Source organism: Dendrobates tinctorius, unplaced genomic scaffold (genome assembly GCF_039654945.1).
Source record: "Dendrobates tinctorius isolate UK_male_01 unplaced genomic scaffold, ASM3965494v1 ptg000011l, whole genome shotgun sequence".
In the NCBI taxonomy this organism is placed as follows: domain Eukaryota; kingdom Metazoa; phylum Chordata; class Amphibia; order Anura; family Dendrobatidae; genus Dendrobates; species Dendrobates tinctorius.
Window position 1 is genome coordinate 84,613,220 of NW_027361679.1, and position 19,524 is coordinate 84,632,743.

The window sequence follows — 19,524 nt, forward strand, 5'->3', positions numbered from 1 at the left end:
TACACATCTCCGCTCTGTACACCTTTTACACACACAGCTCTGATACATCCACCCTGTAAACCCCTCCTGACCCCACACATAAACTTCACCTCATTCAGCACCATGACAACCAGCACAGAGTGACAGCAGCGTCCTGCATACACTGAGGCTCCTGATCATGTGACTCCTGACTCCTCCCCTACTGTGACCTCATCACAGGTCCTGTGCGCACTGAAGGGATGAACAACATAGCAGCAGCCGGGCGGCAGAGCAGGGAGATCGATTCTCCCTGCTCTGCTGCAGAATGGAACAGTTAAGCGTAGCTCGGCTGGGCCCCCTCAGAGTGCGGGGCCGGGGCCACCGCCCCTCTGCCCCCTCGATAGCTACGCTACTGAAGAGCACATAAAGGAAACCCCAAAAGAGAACAAAATGGGGGAAGAGTGTTGATTAAAAATCGTAAAAAATCATAAAAAATCAATTGGCAAGTGAAATTTGTATATAGCAGCGAAAAAAAGATAAATAACATCATTCAAAAAAAATATAATTATATATATCCAAAAGTGAGGGGAAATCACCCCCTAGTGGAGATAAAGTACAAAAGTATCAAAACTAGCGAATAAACTCCATGCAGCACACAAAGTGCAAAGTGCAAAAAAGTGGCAATGTAAGAGAAAAGGAGGGTATACAGTGGGGAAAAAAAGTATTTAGTCAGTCAGCAATAGTACAAGTTCCACCACTTAAAAAGATGAGAGGCGTCTGAAATTTACATCATAGGTAGACCTCAACTATGGGAGACAAACTGAGAAAAAAAAATCCAGAAAATCATTGTCTGTTTTTTTTTCATTTTATTTGCATATTATGGTGGAAAATAAGTATTTGGTCAGAAACATAATTTCATCTCAATACTTTGTGATATATCCTTTATTGGCAATGACAGAGGTCAAACGTTTTCTGTAAGTCTTCACAAGGTTGCCACACACTGTTGTTGGTATGTTGGCCCATTCCTCCATGCAGATCTCCTCTAGAGCAGTGATGTTTTTGGCTTTTCGCTTGGCAACACGGACTTTCAACTCCCTCCAAAGGTTTTCTATAGGGTTGAGATCTGGAGACTGGCTAGGCCACTCCAGGACCTTGAAATGCTTCTTACGAAGCCACTCCTTCGTTGCCCTGGCGGTGTGCTTTGGATCATTGTCATGTTGAAAGACCCAGGCACGTTTCATCTTCAATGCCCTTGTTGATGGAAGGAGGTTTGCACTCAAAATCTCACGATACATGGCCCCATTCATTCTTTCATGTACCCGGATCAGTCGTCCTGGCCCCTTTGCAGAGAAACAGCCCCAAAGCATGATGTTTCCACCACCATGCTTTACAGTAGGTATGGTGTTTGATGGATGCAACTCAGTATTCTTTTTCCTCCAAACACGACAAGTTGTGTTTCTACCAAACAGTTCCAGTTTGGTTTCATCAGACCATAGGACATTCTCCCAAAACTCCTCTGGATCATCCAAATGCTCTCTAGCAAACTTCAGACGGGCCCGGACATGTACAGGCTTAAGCAGTGGGACACGTCTGGCACTGCAGGATCTGAGTCCATGGTGGCATAGTGTGTTACTTATGGTAGGCCTTGTTACATTGGTCCCAGCTCTCTGCAGTTCATTCACTAGGTCCCCCCGCGTGGTTCTGGGATTTTTGCTCACCGTTCTTGTGATCATTCTGACCCCACGGGGTGGGATTTTGCGTGGAGCACCAGATCGAGGGAGATTATCAGTGGTCTTGTATGTCTTCCATTTTCTAATTATTGCTCCCACAGTTGATTTCTTCACTGCAAGCTGGTTGGCTATTGCAGATTCAGTCTTCCCAGCCTGGTGCAGGGCTACAATTTTGTTTCTGGTGTCCTTTGACAGCTCTTTGGTCTTCACCATAGTGGAGTTTGGAGTCAGACTGTTTGAGGGTGTGCACAGGTGTCTTTTTATACTGATAACAAGTTTAAACAGGTGCCATTACTACAGGTAATGAGTGGAGGAAAGAGGAGACTCTTAAAGAAGAAGTTACAGGTCTGTGAGAGCCAGAAATCTTGATTGCTTGTTTCTGACCAAATACTTATTTTCCACCATAATATGCAAATAAAATGAAAAAAAAACAGACAATGTGATTTTCTGGATTTTTTTTTCTCAGTTTGTCTCCCATAGTTGAGGTCTACCTATGATGTAAATTACAGACGCCTCTCATCTTTTTAAGTGGTGGAACTTGCACTATTGCTGACTGACTAAATACTTTTTTTCCCCACTGTATACTTTTAAGGTCCGCCAGGTCCTAATGACGAGCACATCCCAACATGCGATTCGGAAATGATTTCCTTCGTCAGGGGGTGACTATGCGCCGTAAAAAATATTGTAAACGATGCTGATTGCTATAGTATATTTTTACTGTCCCTAATGTAGTTCTTTCAACTAATCTAAGTTATTTTTTAGTATTCTTTTATCACAGAAAAACAAAAAAACAAAACAAAAAACAAACAACAGCCGGATGCCAATTAGTATGCGTTACTGATCGACACTGGAAAACTGTAGGACACAGACACAAGGAAAAAAATACCCAAAGCAATGGACTAAAAGGAAACACCAGGCAGAAGAAGTTCCAATGAAATTGCCTTTATTATACAAAGATAGCAAACAGTGGTACCATTTAAAAACATGTGCCCGTATTAGGAATATGAAATGTAAAATGATGCAAAATATATATATAGGTTCAATACTAAAGATGGTGAACCAAGAAAAAATGAAATATTTTATCACATAAAATTATATTGTATGAAGTATATATAAAGTATTTGTATATGATCACAAAAGGAGCCCCAAAGAACAAAATATAAATAAAAAATTCAAATCAAAATATATCAAAATTATGTGAAATATATATGAATAAGGTCACAGAAGTCACCACAGTTGATCGTGAATTACAACATAAAAAAGAGGAAGGGTATATATCTCTAAAAAAAAAGTGCCAAGGAAAAATAGTCATAATGAACATGTGAGGAAAGATCACTCAGCAATTGCGAAATGATTAAAAGTGCATAGGTGCCAAGACAACAAGTACAGTTAGGTCCATATATATTTGGACAGAGACAACATTTTTCTAGTTTTGGTTCTAGGCATTACCACAATGAATTTTAAACAAAACAATTCAGATGCAGTTGAAGTTCAGACTTTCAGCTTTCATTTGAGGGTATCCACATTAAAATTGGATGAAGGGTTTAGGAGTTTCCGCTCCTTAACATGTGCCACCCTGTTTTTAAAGGGACCAAAAATAATTGGACAGATTAAATAATCGTAAATAAAATGTTCATTTCTAGAACTTGGTTGAAAACCCTTTGTTGGCAATGACTGCCTGAAGTCTTGAACTCATGGACACCACCAGATGCTGTGTTTCCTCCTTTTTGATGCTCTGCCAGGCCTTCGCTGCGGTGGTTTTCAGTTGCTGTTTGTGGGCCTTTCTGTCTGAAGTTTAGTCTTTAACAAGTGAAATGCATGCTCAATTGGGTTGAGATCAGGTGACTGACTTGGCTATTCAAGAATATTCCACTTCTTTGCTTTAGTATACGCCTGGGTTGCTTTGGCTTTATGTTTTGGGTCATTGTCCATCTGTAGTATGAAACGACGACCAATCAGTTTGGCTGCATTTGGCTGGATCTGAGCACACAGTATGGCTCTGAATACCTCAGAATTCATTCGGCTGCTTCTGTCCTGTGTCACATCATCAATAAACACTAGTGACCCAGTGCCACTGGCAGCCATGCATGCCCAAGCCATCACACTGCCTCCTCCGTGTTTTACAGATGATGTAGTATGCTTTGGATCATGAGCTGTACCACGCCTTCGCCATACTTTTCTCTTTCCATCATTCTGGTAGAGGTTGATCTTGGCTTCATCTGTCCAAAGAATGTTCTTCCAGAACTGTGCTGGCTTTTTTAGATGTTTTTTAGCAAAGTCCAGTCTAGCCTTTTTATTCTTGATGCTTATGAGTGGCTTGCTCCGTGCAGTGAACCCTCTGTATTTACTTTCATGCAGTCTTCTCTTTATAGTAGATTTTGATATTGATACGCCTACCTCCTGGAGAGTGTTATTCACTTGGTTGGCTGTTTTGAAGGGGTTTCTCTTCACCATGGAGATTATTCTGTGATCATCCACCACTGTTGTCTTCCGTGGGTGCCCAGGTCTTTTTGCATTGATGAGTTCACCAGTGCTTTCTTTCTTTCTCAGGATGTACCAAACTGTAGATTTTGCCACTCCTAATGTTGTAGCAATTTCTCGGATGGGTTTTTTCTGTTTTTGCAGCTTAAGGATGGCTTGTTTCACCTGCATGGAGGGCTCCTTTGTTTCCTTCACAGCCAATCCAATTTTAATGTGGATACCCTCAAATGAAAGCTGAAAGTCTGAACTTCAACTGCATCTGAATTGTTTTGTTTAAAGTTCATTGTGGTAATATCTAGAACCAAAATTAGAAAAATGATGTCTCTGTCCAAATATATATGGACCTAACTGTAAAACCAATGCAGCACACATAGTGCTTTAAGTGACAAGGGTGAGAATACCAAATCAATAAAAGGGGCAATGTACCTTTAAGGTCTACCAGTCCTAATCACGTGCACAGACTGTCATGATCCAGGATGGGGTTTGTCTTTGGCCCGTCCTGGTCAGACAGGGGTTGTTTCTGCCTCTCTCTGGCAGAGGGCGGCTATTTAATGCTCACTCGACCTAGGTCCGGTGTCAGTTATACTCCTGCCCTCGGCTGAGTTAGTTGACCTCGTGCGTACATGTGCCTTGTGCCTGATAACTTGTTGCTTGTTTGGTTTTGATCCGGTTCTGTCCCTGTTATGAGTTCTGCCTGTCCCTCTTGTACTGCACTACCTCTCTGTGTATGACCCTCTGCCTGTGACTTGACTATTCTCTGCTTGTCCCTCTGGTACCGCACAGCCCTCTCCGTGTATGACCCTCGCTTGTGTGACCTGCGTTTGCCCTGCAGTAGGTACATTACATTATCTGCAGCAGTAGGACGCTAAGCCCCGCCCCCTGCAGTCACATGATCGTAGGTTCTGGGACTCCTTACTATTTTCAGTGCCACAGGTCCTGTCTGCTTGAACTATCACTACAGTATTGGACCCCGTGCTCTCCCATTGTGTGGGTGAGTCACCCTGCTCTGCGTGGTAGTTTGTCGATGCTGACAGGGTCCTGACATTAGAGTCCTGGCACAGAACCTCTGATTTCCTGGCGGTGGGCTCCTTGAAAATGTTGGCGGTGTGAGGCAGGAGCTGAGTGAGTCTCCACTCTGAACATTGATCTCCGATCAGTGGGCTTCTGGAAAATGGCCACCGGATTTGGGGAATATGCATATTGAGATATCGGATCGTCATTGAGATGAGTGCCTTCTCACCTTCAAGCACTATACTTTGTGTGAACAGACATTCTGTGATGATAGACTTCCTTTAACACCATTTACCATCTGTTTTCATCTACCTAGATAGGTTGAGGTCACATGGACATTAATATAGCGGCGTTTGCACTAATGTGCAGAAAATGTATTCGATACAGTCCTAGGAGACCTCTGCATTATGCACCTACATTCCGTGCAATTACAGGCTTTGCAGTACTTTTTAACTGATTCGCTTCATATAAACTTTGGGGGGACAATTCGGCGAATCCTACAAATTCGAATTTAGAACAGTTACTAATGAGTCAATGTTAATACATGTGGTTCAATATATAAACCATAAATAATCTGATAAGCTATATCATCCTGAATTTTCACCTGCATACCAGACTTTAAGACACTGACTGCATTTTGGGGAGGAAGCTATTGTGTGCCTCTTGTGGCTGAAGGATATCAGGTAGTAAAGTACAGTGATTCAGATAAACACAAATCCATCATGGTACATTCCTCTGATCATAGTCAGACAATATTTATTTCAACTTTCAACTGTTTGGGTAGGGTTAATATGACTCATTCAATGACCTTTTTCCAAAATTCTTTACCTTGGACCTCTGAATAGAATTCATAAAGTGACATACTGTACTTGCTTCAGGCACAGGTGTGTCACTTGCCTCACTCCAAAAAAAAAGTTAGCACAGGTGCTTAAGCAACGGCAACTTTTCGTTATCATAAGTCTTTGAGATAGAAAAGGGACACAGCAAGGATTATTTTTCACAGCCTCTCATACGAAGCAGGAGCAATGGAGTGGTACAGTCATGCTCTTCTGCCTAGACTATGGTGTACAGCGATTTTGATGGTTCTTCTCAGCATGCAAATAGGTATGGATTTAAAATATTTTTTATTTATTTTATTATCTGTTATTCATTTATATGTGTAGATAGAATGTATTCACATTTCTTACCAATTTCTATTGAGCTCTGTCTATGTATAGCAAATAAAACAATCATAATTTTTAAGTAATCATGAGTAGTGTGGATAAAACTGAGACTTTTTTAAGAATCACTGTTGGAGTAGATGAGAAAACATTCTATGTTAGTGAATATCTTAATGTACATTGTCATCTGCATTGATTCTTCTGGTTATATTAGTGGCTATTTTGTAAGCATTGTATAGAATTCCCTTCACTTCATTTTGATGATATTTTAAGACTAATTAGAACATAATCCGCACAATATGATTATTACCATAGAGTTTTTTTAGTAGGATTTTGATGTAGAGGGCGTGCGAAAAATACGCTTCCATTTATTTTAATGGGAAAATGTGCCTTTTTAGAAAAAAAAATGCTAAATAAATTCTTGCCATGTTTTCCAGACAGGCAATAGACCACATTTGGCTACGTAATGAGAGAAATGGCACTTAAACAAAAAAATCAATAGCAATGCACATTTTTTTTAAATGTGATATCAGCATAAAATCTTTAAGACATAAAAATTGATTTAAAAAAACCTCATAGTTATGATTTGTTCACAATTGTTCACACTCCGAAAACACTGATTATTAGCTCCCTTTAAAATTAGCTACGGAGTAAATTAAATGTGCGAATGTTGACGATCTCTTTACATTGCTGTACATTATGTTCGTCTTATAAAAGCTTTTTTTAGCCTTTGTCATGTATTTTTTTTTATACATAACGACCTGTATAGAATATGAACTCTTGGATCTCTGGTCAATTTCATTGGTATTATTGCTGTTTTGCATCACTTTAGTTGCCTTCGAAGACCATGAAATATTTTCCATTGCCTTATTGTTGGGTAGATGCCATATTCCTTATGTGACACAACATTCATATTTTTATTAAAACAATAGTGGTGCTCCAGAAAATATACTGATACCTTAGTTTCCTATGGAATTATCTTTAGTGCGTTGTTATGCTTGTTTGTGATTAGTGATTTGATTTTGAATCCCGAAATCCCAAAATGATGTGAATGGCGACAGTCTGTCTACAGGTAGGAAAGATTAACCACAGTCTAATAGCATGTGTGACTAATTTACTAATTAAAAAAAAATTATTGTCTTTTAAATGGCCCTAGTATTTTACTGAAGGAAAAATTAGAAAAGCTAAATATAACTATTGTATAAATTTAATGAAAATAAATCCAACTGATCCTATTTATTAACGACTGATGTTCCCATAATCTTATGGTTTTTGCATTATGGGAGCTAATTATTTTGGACCCCTGTATGTTTGGCAGCTAGACAGCCAAGCTGTGATTAACAGTTTTAGAGCAGCTTTCCTAGAGATGTTTCATTAAAAAAATTGCAAGACCTAGAAAAGCGCTTTAGCCACTGATTGGACCGATCAAAGCACCTTAAAGAAGCACCTTTGTGGTTTTAGCGATGTAGTTACTAATTATTGTCTGTTCACCTGTTGTGTATAAATAGCGGTATTCCTAACAAGTGAGCAGCGCAACTGGGAAAAAAGTAAGTGCACTGACGTTCAAGTAAGGGCTCGCTCGATAAAACATTGCTTAGCACTTGGATCAATGTTATACTATGGAGCACCCAATTTGGCATGAGAGAACTGCAACATGCCCGGCTCGACTCACATGCACTCATACAAGTCTATAGGTGTGTGTGAAACATCAGACTGCACTCGGATGTCATCCGTGGAAGAGATGGAGTAATTACTTTCTCCGTCTTCTTCGCACCTATGCTGCAATTCTCTCATGCAAGAGCAGATCTGGAGCCGAATGTCATCAGATACTCATCAGATGCTCTCACATCTGATGCTATATGATAAAGTGATCCTGGCCTAAAAATTAATGCAGCACTTAAAGAGGTTTTCACATGAACAAAAGTTGATTTTAATCAACAGATTTTGGAATAATAATAAGTTCCACAATGGGATGTGTTTAAAAGGAACCTGTCACATAAATTTTAGCGATTAAACTGGTCCCAGTGTACTGATAGTGATGCAATGTGCATCACTAACATGTTTTTGCCATTGAAAATCTCCAAGTATTAGGTTTAAAAAACACCTTATATCATTATAGGATTCCCTCACATACCTTTTCTTTCAGTCATAGGGGTGGTGACTTTATCGTTTCATTCACGGATCATTCAGTGTACTTTTAAAATTATGCACGTCCACAGAATTGCATTTGATTGCCCTGACTGGCCATAATCACAGCAACCACATATCAAATCCTGGCGTGCGTAGTGCCCTTCAGGTTCCCTGGGTCTGTGCACTTACTCTGGGTGTACAGCCCCAGCTTCATGACAGATCCGAGCATGTGTCAGAGCGCAGAGTGGAGGGGCACACATTGTGTGCGCGCTCACACATCATGTGGCCACAGACTCAGAGCAGCTCCGGCGCATGTGCGCATCTGAAATGAAGCTAAGGCTGTACACCCAGAGTCAGTGCACATGCCCGGGGAGTGGTTGGGCACTGCACACGCTCGGGATTTGATATGTGGTTGCCGTGACTTTGGGCCAGTCACGGCAATCAAATGTAATACCTTGGGCGTGCATAATTTTAAAAGTACACTGAATGATCCATGACTGAAAAGATAAAGCCACCACCCCTATGACTGAAAGAAAAGGTATGTGAGGGAATCCTATAATGATATAAGGTGTTTTTAAACCTAATACTTGGAGATTTTAAATGGCAATAACATGTTAGTGATGCACATTGCATCACTATCAGTACACTGGGACCAGTTTAATAGCTAAAAACAAGGTGACAGGTTCCCATTAAATAAAATATTCCTGTGCTGAGATAATCTTATAAATGTGCCCCTGCTGTGTACTGTGTAATGGCTGTGTCTGTCTGTGCAGGGACATGGTCGAATATAACACAGCTCCTGGGCAGGGGAGGAAGCAGAAGAGTATACAGACATTACAGCATGGGGTCACAGCTGATTCTTTTTGTGAGGGAAAAGATTTCCCTGCCTGTTTTTAAACAATGTTTTACTTCAAAGAAAGAATAAGCTGCTATCCCGTACTGTAATGCCTGTATTATCTCTAATTATTAAAATGAACTTGTTGTTCGTGGGAAAACCCTTTAACATATTCTCGGCATAATGATTTTCCATTTTTGTGTTTTTGTTTTTTCCTCTTATTCCAAGAGCCAAGATAATTTCTTTTTTTTCTGTCCATATAGCCAAATGAGGGCTTGTTTTTTGCTAGTTTTAAATTATAATGTTCATTTTACACTACAATGTACTGTAAAACAGGCAAAAAAAAAATCCAAGCATGGTAAAATTGTACAAAAAATATAATTGTGCCTTTTTTTAAGTTTTGTTTTTAAAGTGTTCATTGTGCAGTAAAAATTAACTGGCAGCATAGCAGAATCCATAAAATGTAAGTCCGCAAGGGCAGTGTCCTCTCTCCCCTCTGTATCAATCTGTCATTCTAAATTTGTTTACTGTAAGTGATATCTGTATTTTGTATGTAACCCCTTCTCATGTACAGCACCATGGAATCAATGGTGCTATATAAAAGTAATAATAATAATAATAATAATAATAATAACAACATGATACTCTTAGGTTAGTACAATTACAGTAATACTAAATATGTATAGCTATTATTTAAAGGTGTGAAAAAATTAGCAAATTCACCCTAAAAAAAAGATTGTATTGTCCTTTTCCGAGACACATAAAGTTTTAATTTTTCCATTTTGTGGTGGTATGTTTTTTTTGAGTGTCACACTGATGTTTTTATTGATCCATATTAGAATGGCTACAATTGTTTGATTGCTTCTTTTTTGCATTTCCTTGGGGTGTTAAGGTGGCCAAAAAATGTTCACATTTTTCTCTCTATTTGGCATTTTCTGATTAGAATAATTGATTTTATATTTTATAAATCAGACTTCTAAAGCTGCAGGTATCCTAAATATATGTATTTTTTTTATTTTTTAAAATGTCATTAATTTTATTGGGGGGAAAAAAGGAGGTAATTCCTAAAAAATTGAAATAATTTTACATAGAAATGCTTTCATTTTATTTATTTAATTTTTTAAAAACAGCAGTAGGCACAGACTGTTCTTCATCAGAGTAATAAAATGGCAGGCACGTAAATCATCAGACCACAGCCATAGCAATCCATTAGCAGCCTTTAATCGTGCTACAAAGAGAAGATAGATGCATTTCCCCACAGGTTTGGGCTAAATAAATGCCATTGTCAGAGACTGACAGCAGCTTTTAAACCCTTTCCGACTCCCACCCATTGATGTGGGCTCTGACACTGAGCCCACATCTTGTTTTGATCAGCTGACATGTGCCTGGAATAGCCACGGGTGGAATTGCAATCCACCTGCGGCTATTAACCCGTTAAATGACACTCTCAAACGCTGACAGCGGCATTTTGAGGCTATGTGCCAACGTAGTTTTTAGTGCTGCGGATTTCTCCCTGTGGATTTTGTAAAATCCGCAGGTAACTCAGCAGGTCAAAAGACCTGCGGATTAGCCTGCGGTTTTGCCCTGCGGTTTCTCACCTCACAATGGTGAAGGTAGGAAACCGCAGCGGAATCCGCACAAAGAATTGACATGCTGCGGATTGTAACCAGCAGCAAATCCGCGCGGAAAAATCCGCAGCATGTGCACTGCGTTTTTTTATTTCCATAGGAAATAATGGTACTGTACAGCGCAGCAGAATCTGCTGCGGACCCGCAGGGCCAAATCCGCTGCGGATCTGCAGCAGAATCCGCAGCGTGTGCACATACCCAAAAGTGCTTCCGACAATCGCGCCAGAAATCTGCCAACCGGTGACCCGCATCTCATGATCACAGATTACCAGTGTGTTGTCATGACAACCGGAGGTCTCCTGCAGACCTCTATGGTTGTTAGTGCCGGCTTGCTATGAGCGCCATCCAGTGGTCGGCGCTCATAGTGAGTGAGTAATTCTGCTATATAGAGGTGATATGATCATCTCCTCTATGTAGCAGAGACGATTAGGTTGTGGCAGCTTCTAGTCTCCCATGGAGACTATTGAAGCATGTCAAAAGTAAAAAACAATATTTTTAAAATATAAAAAAATTAAAAAAATCTAAACGTTCAAATCACCCCCCTTTCATCCCATTCAAAATTAAACAATTAAACAAAATCAAACGTTAATATATTAGGTATCTCCGGGTTCAGAATCACCCAATCTATCAATAAAAAAGGGATTAACCTGATTGCTAAATGGTGTAGTGATAAAAAAAAGTCAAAACACCAGAAAGATGTTTTTTTTGTCACCGCAACATTGCGTTAAAATGCAATAACGGCGATCAAAAGATCGTATCACACCAAAATTATATCATTAGAAACATCAGCATGGCACGCAAAAAATAACTCTCACTCAGCCCCAGATAATGAAAAATGGAGACCCTACGGGTCTCGTAAAATTGCACAATTTTTTTAAAACAAAGTTTGGAATTTTTTTCACCACTTAGATAAAAAAGAACCTAAACATGTCTGATGACTATGAACTCATAATAACATAGAGAATCATATTGGCGGGTCAGTTTTAGCATTTAGTGAACCTAGTAAAAAAGCTAAACAAAAAAACAAGTGTGGGATTGCACTTTTTTTTTACACGGCCATATTGACGAAAAAATAAAAAAGTTATTGCTCTGAGAAGAAGGGAAGCAAAAAATGAAAAAGCAAAACCGAAAAAAGTTCCGGGTGTTAAGGGGTTAAAGTTTAACAACAGCGAGCACAGCTCATCCCCACTAGCAATTACTGGAGGAAGACAATGGCTTGATAACAAAGACAGTGTCTACTGGCAATTATGTAAGGTCTGCTAATCAGCTTGCATCAAAGAAGGAAAGGTATCATAGTACAGAACATGACAGAAAAGGGTTATTCAGCTCTGCTGTAAGGTGTAATGGAGGTGAAACACATAATGATGATAAAACAATGCCATAATATGGTAATATCATTTCAAACATATAAAAAAACACAAACACACCTCCAAAGAAAATCAAAGTAAACAGTTGAAGATCATCCTTAAAAAGTTATAAAAATAATGGTATTTATAATGATATTCTTTTTATTTCCAATCAGCAACTACAACCATAACTACTGGAGATTTAATAACAACAAATACTGTAGATAATATTGCAGGAACAGAAACAAGTACGAGCTCAACAACAACCACCGTGGTGAAATTAACTTCTTCGGAGACTACCCAATCAACTAAACTGGAAACAACCTCTGAAGCAACAGTATCAACCACTGTTCAAGAAACAACAGTTTCTACAACTGAATCACCAACAACAATTACTACTTTATCAACAAATGGAGAAACCACAACTTCTGTTCCTGACACATCAACAGGCCAAACAAGCTTGCCACTTCTTTCTTCTACCCCAGCAACAACTGAAAGTTTAACAGCAGATTTAACAACTTCACCAACAACTTCAGCAATAATAACAACAACTATATTACAAAAAACAACTACATCTCCAGCAATAAGCCAAACAACAGTTAACCCTCAGTCTCCTACTACTGTTGCTATAACTACAAGTCCTGAAGCAACTACAACAGGAACAGAAACAAGTACTAGCTCAGCAACAACCACTGTGGTGCCATTAACTTCTTCAGAGGCTACACAATCAACTAAACTGGAAACAACCTCTGAAGTAATAGTAACAACTACTGTTCAAGAAACAACGGCTTCTACAACTGAATCACCAACAACAATTACTACTTTATCAACAAATGGAGAAACCACAACTTCTGTTCCTGAAACATCAGCAGGCCAAACAAGCTTGCCACTTCTTTCTTCTACCACAGCAACAACTGAAAGTTTAACAACAGATTTAACAACTTCACCAACAACTTCACCAATAATAACAACAACTCTATTACAAAAAACAACTACATCTCCAGCAATAAGCCAAACAACAGTTAACCCTCAGTCTCCTACTGTTGCTATAACTACAAGTCCTGAAGCAACTACAACAGGAACAGAAACAAGTACTAGCTCAGCAACAACCACTGTGGTGCCATTAACTTCTTCAGAGGCTACACAATCAACTAAACTGGAAACAACCTCTGAAGTAATAGTAACAACTACTGTTCAGGAAACAACGGCTTCTACAACTGAATCACCAACAACAATTACTACTTTATCAACAAATGGAGAAACCACAACTTCTGTTCATGAAACATCAGCAGGCCAAACAAGCTTGCCACTTCTTTCTTCTACCACAGCAACAACTGAAAGTTTAACAACAGATTTAACAACTTCACCAACAACTTCACCAATAATAACAACTCTATTACAAAAAACAACTACATCTCCAGCAATAAGCCAAACAACAGTTAACTCTCAGTCTCCTACTACTGTTGCTATAACTCCAAGTCCTGAAGCAACTACAACAGGAACAGAAACAAGTACTAGCTCAGCAACAACCACTCTGGTGAAATTAACTTCTTCGGAGACTACCCAATCAACTAAATTGGAAACAACCTCTGAAGCAACAGTATCAACCACTGTTCAAGAAACAACAGTTTCTACAACTGAATCACCAACAACAATTACTACTTTATCAACAAATGGAGAAACCACAACTTCTGTTCCTGAAACATCAACAGGCCAAACAAGCTTGCCACTTCTTTCTTCTACCCCAGCAACAACTGAAAGTTTAACAGCTGATATAACAACTTCACCAACAACTTCAGCAATAATAACAACAACTATATTACAAAAAACAACTACATCTCCAGCAATAAGCCAAACAACAGTTAACCCTCAGTCTCCTACTACTGTTGCTATAACTACAAGTCCTGAAGCAACTACAACAGGAACAGAAACAAGTACTAGCTCAGCAACAACCACTGTGGTGCCATTAACTTCTTCAGAGGCTACACAATCAACTAAATTGGAAACAACCTCTGAAATAATAGTATCAACCACTGTTGAAGAAACAACAGCTTCTACAACTGAATCACCAACAACAATTACTACTTTATCAACAAATAGAGAAGCCACAACTTCTGTTCCTGAAACATCAGCAGGCCAAACAAGCTTGCCACTTCTTTCTTCTACCACAGCAACAACTGAAAGTTTAACAACAGATATAACAACTTCACCAACAACTTCACCAATAATAACAACAACTCTATTACAAAAAACAACTACATCTCCAGCAATAAGCCAAACAACAGTTAACCCTCAGTCTCCTACTACTGTTGCTATAACTACAAGTCCTGAAGCAACTACAACAGAAACAGAAACAAGTACTAGCTCAGCAACAACCACTGTGGTGCCATTAACTTCTTCAGAGGCTACACAATCAAATAAATTGGAAACAACCTCTGAAATAATAGTATCAACCATTGTTAAAGAAACAACGGCTTCTACAACTGAATCACCAACAACAATTACTACTTTATCAACAAATGGAGAAACCACAACTTCTGTTCCTGAAACATCAACAGGCCAAACAAGCTTGCCACTTCTTTCTTCTACCACAGCAACAACTGAAAGTTTAACAACAGATTTAACAACTTCAGCAACAACTTCACCAATAATAGCAACAACTCTATTACAAAAAACAACTACATCTCCAGCAATAAGCCAAACAACAGTTAACCCTCAGTCTCCTACTACTGTTGCTATAACTACAAGTCCTGAAGCAACTACAACAGGAACAGAAACAAGTGCTAGCTCAGCAACAACCACTCTGGTGAAATTAACTTCTTCGGAGACTACCCAATCAACTAAACTGGAAACAACCTCTGAAGCAACAGTATCAACCACTGTTCAAGAAACAACAGTTTCTACAACTGAATCACCAACAACAATTACTACTTTATCAACAAATGGAGAAACCACAACTTCTGTTCCTGAAACTTCAACAGGCCAAACAAGCTTGCCACTTCTTTCTTCTACCCCAGCAACAACTGAAAGTTTAACAGCAGATTTAACAACTTCACCAACAACTTCAGCAATAATAACAACAACTATATTACAAAAAAGAACTACATCTCCAGCAATAAGCCAAACAACAGTTAACCCTCAGTCTCCTACTACTGTTGCTATAACTACAAGTCCTGAAGCAACTACAACAGGAACAGAAACAAGTACTAGCTCAGCAACAACCACTGTGGTGCCATTAACTTCTTCAGAGGCTACACAATCAACTAAATTGGAAACAACCTCTGAAATAATAGTATCAACCATTGTTCAAGAAACAACGGCTTCTACAACTGAATCACCAACAACAATTACTACTTTATCAACAAATGGAGAAACCACAACTTCTGTTCCTGAAACATCAACAGGCCAAACAAGCTTGCCACTTCTTTCTTCTACCCCAGCAACAACTGAAAGTTTAACAACAGATTTAACAACTTCAGCAACAACTTCACCAATAATAACAACAACTCTATTACAAAAAACAACTACATCTCCAGCAATAAGCCAAACAACAGTTAACTCTCAGTCTCCTACTACTGTTGCTATAACTACAAGTCCTGAAGCAACTACAACAGGAATAGAAACAAGTACTAGCTCAGCAACAACCACTGTGGTGCCATTAACAACTTCAGAGGCTACACAATCAACTAAACTGGAAACAACCTCTGAAGTAATAGTAACAACTACTGTTCAAGAAACAACGGCTTCTACAACTGAATCACCAACAACAATTACTACTTTATCAACAAATGGAGAAACCACAACTTCTGTTCCTGAAACATCAGCAGGCCAAACAAGCTTGCCACTTCTTTCTTCTACCACAGCAACAACTGAAAGTTTAACAACAGATTTAACAACATCACCAACAACTTCACCAATAATAACAACAACTCTATTACAAAAAACAACTACATCTCCAGCAATAAGCCAAACAACAGTTAACCCTCAGTCTCCTACTACTGTTGCTATAACTACAAGTCCTGAAGCAACTACAACAGGAACAGAAACAAGTGCTAGCTCAGCAACAACCACTGTGGTGAAATTAACTTCTTCGGAGACTACCCAATCAACTAAACTGGAAACAACCTCTGAAGCAACAGTATCAACCACTGTTCAAGAAACAACAGTTTCTACAACTGAATCACCAACAACAATTACTACTTTATCAACAAATGGAGAAACCACAACTTCTGTTCCTGAAACATCAACAGGCCAAACAAGCTTGCCACTTCTTTCTTCTACCCCAGCAACAACTGAAAGTTTAACAGCAGATTTAACTTCACCAACAACTTCAGCAATAATAACAACAACTATATTACAAAAAACAGCTACATCTCCAGCAATAAGCCAAACAACAGTTAACTCTCAGTCTCCTACTACTGTTGCTATAACTACAAGTCCTGAAGCAACTACAACAGGAACAGAAACAAGTACTAGCTCAGCAACAACCACTGTGGTGCCATTAACTTCTTCAGAGGCTACACAATCAACTAAATTGGAAACAACCTCTGAAATAATAGTATCAACCACTGTTCCAGAAACAACAGCTTCTACAACTGAATCACCAACAACAATTACTACTTTATCAACAAATAGAGAAACCACAACTTCTGTTCCTGAAACATCAGCAGGCCAAACAAGCTTGCCACTTCTTTCTTCTACCACAGCAACAACTGAAAGTTTAACAACAGATTTAACAACTTCACCAACAACTTCACCAATAATAACAACAACTCTATTACAAAAAACAACTACATCTCCAGCAATAAGCCAAACAACAGTTAACCCTCAGTCTCCTACTACTGTTGCTATAACTACAAGTCCTGAAGCAACTACAACAGGAATAGAAACAAGTACTAGCTCAGCAACAACCACTGTGGTGCCATTAACTTCTTCAGAGGCAACACAATCAACTAAACTGGAAACAACCTCTGAAGTAATAGTAACAACTACTGTTCAAGAAACAACGGCTTCTACAACTGAATCACCAACAACAATTACTACTTTATCAACAAATGGAGAAACCACAACTTCTGTTCCTGAAACATCAGCAGGCCAAACAAGCTTGCCACTTCTTTCTTCTACCACAGCAACAACTGAAAGTTTAACATCAGATTTAACAACTTCACCAACGACTTCACCAATAATAACAACAACTCTATTACAAAAAACAACTACATCTCCAGCAATAAGCCAAACAACAGTTAACTCTCAGTCTCCTACTACTGTTGCTATAACTCCAAGTCCTGAAGCAACTACAACAGGAACAGAAACAAGTACTAGCTCAGCAACAACCACTGTGGTGCCATTAACTTCTTCAGATGCTACACAATCAACTAAATTGGAAACAACCTCTGAAATAATAGTATCAACCACTGTTCAAGAAACAACAGCTTCTACAACTGAATCACCAACAACAATTACTACTTTATCAACAAATAGAGAAACCACAACTTCTGTTCCTGAAACATCAGCAGGCCAAACAAGCTTGCCACTTCTTTCTTCTACCACAGCAACAACTGAAAGTTTAACAACAGAATTAACAACTTCACCAACAACTTCACCAATAATAACAACAACTCTATTACAAAAAACAACTACATCTCCAGCAATAAGCCAAACAACAGTTAACTCTCAGTCTCCTACTACTGTTGCTATAACTACAAGTCCTGAAGCAACTACAACAGGAACAGAAACAAGTGCTAGCTCAGCAACAACCACTGTGGTGAAATTAACTTCTTCGGAGACTACCCAATCAACTAAACTGGAAACAACCTCTGAAGCAACAGTATCAACCACAGTTCAAGAAACAACAGTTTCTACAACTGAATCACCAACAACAATTACTACTTTATCAACAAATGGAGAAACCACCACTTCTGTTCCTGAAACATCAACAGGCCAAACAAGCTTGCCACTTCTTTCTTCTACCCCAGCAGCAACTGAAAGTTTAACAGCAGATTTAACTTCACCAACAACTTCAGCAATAATAACAACAACTATATTACAAAAAACAGCTACATCTCCAGCAATAAGCCAAACAACAGTTAACTCTCAGTCTCCTACTACTGTTGCTATATCTACAAGTCCTGAAGCAACTACAACAGGAACAGAAAAAAGTACTAGCTCAGCAACAACCACTGTGGTGCCATTAACTTCTTCAGAGGCTACACAATCAACTAAATTGGAAACAACCTCTGAAATAATAGTATCAACCACTGTTCAAGAAACAACAGCTTCTACAACTGAATCACCAACAACAATTACTACTTTATCAACAAATAGAGAAACCACAACTTCTGTTCCTGAAACATCAGCTGGCCAAACAAGCTTGCCACTTCTTTCTTCTACCACAGCAACAACTGAAAGTTTAACAACAGATTTAACAACTTCACCAACAACTTCACCAATAATAACAACAACTCTATTACAAAAAACAACTACATCTCCAGCAATAAGCCAAACAACAGTTAACCCTCAGTCTCCTACTACTGTTGCTATCACTACAAGTCCTGAAGCAACTACAACAGGAACAGAAACAAGTGCTAGCTCAGCAACAACCACTGTGGAGTCATTAACTTCTTCAGAGGCTACACAATCAACTAAACTGGAAACAACCTCTGAAGTAATAGTATCAACCACTGTTCAAGAAACAACGGCTTCTACAACTGAATCACCAACAACAATTACTACTTTATCAACAAATGGAGAAACCACAACTTCTGTTCCTGAAACATCAGCAGGCCAAACAAGCTTGCCACTTCTTTCTTCTACCACAGCAACAACTGAAAGTTTAACAACAGAATTAACAACTTCACCAACAACTTCACCAATAATAACAACAAATCTATTACAAAAAACAACTACATCTCCAGCAATAAGCCAAACAACAGTTAACCCTCTGTCTCCTACTACTGTTGCTGTAACTACAAGTCCTGAAGCAACTACAACAGGAACAGAAACAAGTACTAGCTCAGCAACAACCACTGTGGTGCCATTAACTTCTTCAGAGGCTACACAATCAACTAAACTGGAAACAACCTCTGAAGTAATAGTATCAACCACTGTTCAAGAAACAACAGCTTCTGCAACTGAATCACCAACAACAATTACTACTTTATCAACAAATGGAGAAACCACAACTTCTGTTCCTGAAACATCAGCAGGCCAAACAAGCTTGCCACTTCTTTCTTCTACCCCAGCAAC

The 19,524-nt window shown here is 38.9% G+C and overlaps 1 protein-coding gene across 1 annotated transcript in view; it reads left to right on the forward strand.

Annotated features, from left to right (window-relative positions):
• The window catches only part of LOC141100409 (uncharacterized), a 37,236-nt gene extending 18,544 nt beyond the window's left edge, over window positions 1-18,692 (forward strand). The window contains exons 5-7 of the mRNA XM_073588898.1: window positions 12,456-17,843; window positions 17,946-18,043; window positions 18,546-18,692. Of these exons, the coding sequence (XP_073444999.1) occupies window positions 12,456-17,843; window positions 17,946-18,043; window positions 18,546-18,692 (5,633 nt within the window). The remainder of the gene's footprint in view (window positions 1-12,455; window positions 17,844-17,945; window positions 18,044-18,545) is intronic.
• The last annotated feature ends 832 nt before the right edge of the window (window positions 18,693-19,524 follow it).